The sequence below is a fragment of the Limulus polyphemus genome, unplaced genomic scaffold, assembly GCF_000517525.1.
Source record: "Limulus polyphemus unplaced genomic scaffold, Limulus_polyphemus-2.1.2 Scaffold1084, whole genome shotgun sequence".
Lineage (NCBI taxonomy): Eukaryota > Metazoa > Arthropoda > Merostomata > Xiphosura > Limulidae > Limulus > Limulus polyphemus.
Genome location: NW_013666694.1, coordinates 272,672 through 278,671, shown reverse-complemented (window position 1 = coordinate 278,671; position 6,000 = coordinate 272,672). Strand labels below are relative to the sequence as shown.

At 33.7% G+C, this 6,000-nt stretch overlaps 1 protein-coding gene across 5 annotated transcripts in view; it reads left to right on the top strand.

Moving 5' to 3' along the window:
* Positions 1-6,000, top strand: part of LOC111086422 — a 224,431-nt gene that overhangs the window by 28,556 nt on the left and 189,875 nt on the right. For all 5 annotated transcript variants that reach the window (XM_022389174.1, XM_022389177.1, XM_022389176.1 and 2 more), the window contains exon 2: positions 2,793-3,543. In XM_022389174.1, coding sequence (XP_022244882.1) covers positions 3,282-3,543 — 262 coding nt within the window. In that variant the 5' untranslated portion in view covers positions 2,793-3,281. The remainder of the gene's footprint in view (positions 1-2,792; positions 3,544-6,000) is intronic.

Here is a 6,000-nt window from a genome sequence, read left to right as displayed (position 1 = left end):
CTTTAATCAACGGAGACTCTAGATTAAGAAATAAACAAATATTTTTCCAGTTTTTTGTCTATACATTTTATTTTATACTTTCACTGGTGAGGTTCATTTCGATTAGATTACATTTTTGTTGTTAAGCAACATGACATAAAAGACATTGTTGGAACGTAGTATTACCAAAACGCACTGGCTTTTCTATATATCAGAAGTTGTTAATCTAACTGATTTCTACCAATGAATATTTGATGAATACGCCACGAATTCATTTCATAAATGATCTTAATTTTGTTTGGCTCACTAAGGAATTTACCGACGTTTGACTACCTCGACTTCACTTTTCTGCCTCTTTGTTGATCAAGCTTAATTTCGCAAAATTTATTCATTTCTGTTAGCTATGAAATGTGAGGTTAGGGTATACTATGGGGTGGTGGTGGTAGTACTTGCCCCATCATTTTTGCTACTACTATATTTACGCTAATACTACTACTAATAATACAGTCATTAAAAGCTGAGTATAATTTTTTTTCTTAGATCTTGAAGATGTAATAAACATCTCTTTTAAGGCACTTTTTAACCTATTATACGGTAAATAACTTAAGTACGGCTTTCAAATGTCAGAACATAATTCACTAGTCACAAGATGTTCCTGTTGTTTAAGTTTCTTGAATTATCCTACAAAAAGATCTGTCTTGTTTTATGTACATTTATTTCTGTTTAAAGTGATTTGTCTAAAAATCATTACACTTATCGACGAAAAGCTCAAAGCATTGCGAGGACAATCTAGCATTAGATTATGACTCGTGTGTGTTTATAGATACTATTAGTTTTGGAATATATTCTGGACTAATCGAAAACAAAATTATATATGAGTTTACACACATCTTTTAAGAGAGTTAATACCAAAAATAACCAGGAACCGAAAATGATTTTTGCGGACTTTTCAAGAGAACTATTTGTTTGTTTTTGATCATTTTCGCGCAAAGATAAACAAGGACTATCTGGACTAGATGGAAGGCAACTAGTCAGCATTACCCACCACTAACTTTTTTGCTACTCTTGTCGTATCGAATACTGGGATTCGACCGTCAGTATTATGGCGCACCTACGGTCCCAGAGTGTGGAAAGTGTTTATGCAACAACGAGACACAAACCTTGAGCTCTCGGATTTAAAGTTCAGATACGTTAACAACCAGGCTAGGCTTTGATCATCACCAATGTTATCAAAACAATTATTAAATATTTATTGTTGAACTTCAATTAATATAATGTCTTGGTTCAGATAGAACACATTTGGAATTACTTGCTTCCTAGTCAGTCGTGTGATGGGAACCCTTGATGCTCATTTAAAGAAGCTTAGGATGCAATACTCAGTCGTATTTTTAAGGACTTTTTTCTTTTTACAAAAAACGTAAATGTGCATCTTCTAATGTCGTTAAATAGTCGTACTTTTAAGGAATTATTATCATTTTTTTACAAAAACGTAAACATGCATCTTCTAATGTCGTTAAATAGATACGTAAAGAGAAACATATTTTTCTGATAAAAGTTTAAGATAATTTGGGATTTTTGAATAAACAGTGAGCTTTACCTTTGTCGGTAAATACCGAGGAAACTTTACTAGTGTTCGATAATGGGCAGTCGTTGTTGAAACAAAAATGTACAAATCAAAGACATTCGATCAACTATACATTAAATTTGATAACCGGTGAAATTACCAAAAAATAAAAAAATAAAAAAATCTGGTTACATGTATGGACCTTTATTCCTCCCGCGGATTCTTAATAGAATAGTCACACACACTCAAGGATTGTTAATTATAAATCAGTTTACATATTTAGAAAAAGGTGCGAATTTTTAACGTTGGCAGTTGGGCAAAAGTAGGGATGAGGGCGCGTTATAACAGTGAAGTCGAATCCCACTAATCGGTCTGGCAAAAGTAGCCCAACAGTTGGCGGTGAGAGGAGTTATCTAGTTGCTTTCCCTCTAGTTTATAACTTAAAAATTAGGGGCAGATATTTCTCGTGTAGCTTTGCGCAAAATTCAACAAACAAAAAAACTACATTAATTTTTTATGATGAGGCAAAATTGGCTGTTGCTGAACATCAATCTAGTGAAGTAAAAATTCAGTGGGATAAAATTGAGGTTATTGAATACAAACCTAACACCATAAGAAAGGTAATACAAAGAAATTTATGGGGGGGAAAAACAGCTAGAATCATGTTTGCGGTAGACGAAAAAATAGTTGTGACATAAATATAACGATACTAAAAATATTAAAGAAATAATAAACATTAAAAAACAACAACTAAAAACAAAATAGTTCCGACAGACCGAGTTTGCCATTCTCAAAGGACGGAGTAATACTGTATATAGATCACTATGTAAATATAGATAGATATCTAAATGTTTTTTTTTAAATTTGTTAATTCTTTGATATTTTGTGTTTCGTTATGTGGACACGTTATTATTATTTCTTATGCATTTACACAAGTTATTTCTTTAAATACAGTACAATACAGATCAGTGAACCTTAGAATAATTATATTGTCTTAACATTGTGTCGTATATGTATTGTCTCATGAATTGATTGCATTTATTTTGAACGACTGATTTCTTTGACCTCGTTAGATTAATATTTATATTCACTTTTTCTTGAGCATTCCGACGATCATTTTAGCTGATTTTGTGTCACGTTTCATAATATAGAACTCGTTTTTTCCTTCTTGATTCTTATTAAAACATTTTTACTAATTGTTAGGTCAGAAAGAGACTGAAAAATTGTTTTAATTTAAACTAATTTTCAGATTGTGAGAGCGAAGTTTCGAACCGTGGCTGATGAAGGTTCCAGAAGCAGGGTCGTCTTTTGTGTAAGACCTAAGGTGGCATCAGAATGTATTTCTTCAAAACCTCTTGCACGTAATTCAAGATTGATTGGATATTATCTTCATTATAGAATTAATCTAAGACCTACTGTTTCAGCTCGTTCTACTGCTAATAACAACGTCACTACGATCAGGCGGCTGTCTCATTCTGTTGTTGGTAACAACGTCATCACGATCCAGGCGGTTGTCTCATTCTGTTGCTGGTTAAAACGTCACCACGATCAAGCAGCTGTCTTATTCTGCTATTGGTAACAACCACAATCAAAGGCTTATAGACAGGTCTGATAACCAAACAAGGACCAGAATCCGCCTAATGGAGACAAATCATTCTATGTATTGGTTAAAACAATCATCACGAAGAGTGCCTGTTTCCTTTCTGTGTCCTGTTGCTGCTGTCTACAGACTGTAAAGATGTTCACCATCTTGCTTTGGACTGTTCTTTGCGTCGTTCACGGTGGACACTCGGACAGAATTGGAAAAAAAGCTCATGAACAAGTACTGCTCACACCTGGACAAATATTGACAGGAAATATTTCAAATTTTCATTGTGAAGAACTATATGCACTTATGAATAAGAACGTTTCCGAAGCTACTGAAGAATCTATCCAGATTTCACTAAGTCATCCCTTTCTGGACATTAGTCAGGGTCTTGTTGCCGGAGTCGTCTATGATGGTAGGTAACTTTAATTTATTTTTTAAGTATGAAACAGAAAGTATATAAAGTAAATGATATTTCCATAAATATTGTTGGGTTACTTTAAAGGTAATGCTGGAAATAAAAACAAATGAAGACGTAATGTGAATTTGACATTGTTCATAAGTTATTAAAATTACTAATGTAGTTTCTTCCGTTGACGCTGTGGTTGTTGGACTCACTCTGGGAAAAAGAAGACTACCTTGCTGGTTCGCCAGTTGTTGTGAATGATAGTAAAGTTAATTCCAGTAAAAATAATAACAATGACGAATTTGTTGTAAAAACGAACAACAATATTGTGTTATTAAGCTACTCTAATTTTGATTCTGTTAGTAGCCCATACCGTATGCGTTAATCGATCAGTGTAATAGATTGGTACAGTTATTACGCTCCAGTTAAAAGTACGAGCGTATTTAGCGGCGTATCATAGTCCTGTTTGTTTGTTAAGAATTTCGTGCAAAGCTACACGAGGGCTATATGCGCTAGCCGTCCCTAATTTAGCAATGTAAAACTAGAGGGAAGGCAGCTAGTCATCATCACCCACCACCAACTCTTGGGCTACTCTTTTACCAACGAATAGTGGGATTGACCGTCACATAATAACGCCTCCACGACTGAAAGGGCGAGCATGTTTGATGGGACGGGGATTCGAATCCGCGACCCTCAGATTGCGAGTCGAGCGCCCTAACCACCTGCCCATGCCGGGCCTAAATGGTCCTAATCACAATATTACAACCAGTACATTTCAGTCAGTAAAAATAAGTTATTTAAGCTCAACTATTTGCAAGAAAAAAATAATTATATTAAGTTAAACGCAAAAAGGACTAATAAAGCTGAAAACTACAACAACAAAACAAAAGTTACTAAAATGATAGACATTCAGTTAATTATGGTTCCGGTGATGAAATGGCAAAAACGCTGTTGCTAATAGTTAGGAAACTACATAACTTATATCAATAAACATGTCGTTTCCCCATCCAAAAATTCCAAATTTCAAAAAATCCATTAGATCCCGGAATAATTCTTAACTTCAAAAACACTCTGTTTGTAAATATAATTTTTTATTTGGGCGAGTGTTATTAAGTGTTGACTTTTCGATTTTAGAAATCTATATGGATAAAATATCCTGTAAAACCATTTATAATCAAAACAACAGAAAATGCTTGGAAACAGCATCATTAATGTTACAACTGTAATCAGGCTACTATAAGGCACTCGTTCAAATATCTAACTTTATTATGAAGAATAAGATCTAAATAACAGTATCAGTAGCCAATTTTTATTTTTAATAATGCAGTTTTTCAGTAAATGTGATGGTATTTTAAAGATAAATAAGTGCTAACATTTAATATAAATTTTCTAGTTATCCCGAGGATTTTAATCCACGATCATACGGAATGAAGCACACCAGTTGTCAAAGGTATACAGCTAACTTTGATATCGACCATTAAGTCATCATAGTGAATTTTAAAACATGATCGTATGGAGAGAGAATAACACAAGTTTTCGTGGTTTAGTTAGTCATTACGAGGATTTTTATCAATGATGATGTGGAGTAAATAACACGAACATTGTAGTTAAATCTGGCGCGGGATGTCTATGATATTAACCTCTAACAAAGATTTAGCTGCTAGTAGCTGATAATTGAGCAACAGTAAATAGAAGAAAAGTAAATACATTATTAAAACTTCCCTTGTGTAAGCATTAGTCATGTTTTCTCATTTTCTCATTATGTTTTTTATTACGCTGTTTCTAAAGAAACTCACCGCTACGTTCTACCATCGTGAAAGAGAGTATGAAGCTATAATGTTTACGATCATTATGGTTTACATACAGTATAGCATTATATGTTTTTATTAAGGAAATATGTGAGGTGTTATGTATGTGATTGTTTTGATTAATTAAAAAAACCTTTGAGGGAATGACACAACGGATTTGCTTAATTAACCCTGACTGTGTTGCACAAAGTTTTAGAGAACATAGGTTGTATTTATGTATTAAAAAAATCCAGAAAAATATGGTAAGCTGGCTTATGTAATGATTGATCGATTACGTTATTAGTTGCTTGTTTTAATTGTTATCGCGTCCTATTTAAACGTTTCGTTGAATCTATAGTAACGCACATGATAACGAAGCTCATTGTACTGAAACCACGTGCAAATAATCACTTATTAATTATTTGTTGCTTGCGTCACCGGTGGTTAAACCAGGATGCACATAATATGGGAACCTAGTTTAAAAACCATTTATTAAAGACACTGCAATGAGTTTATAAAATCCTTGTCATTAGTCATTAGCATCACAAGTAAAAATTTACTGTTTCCTTGTTTTGTAAATCGGGTTATCTACACTCTATCCGTCGCGGAGATCCAACTCCGAATTCTAACGTTGTCAGCCCTCAAGGTACTCCCTGCGACATGAGGGCAGTAACGATAT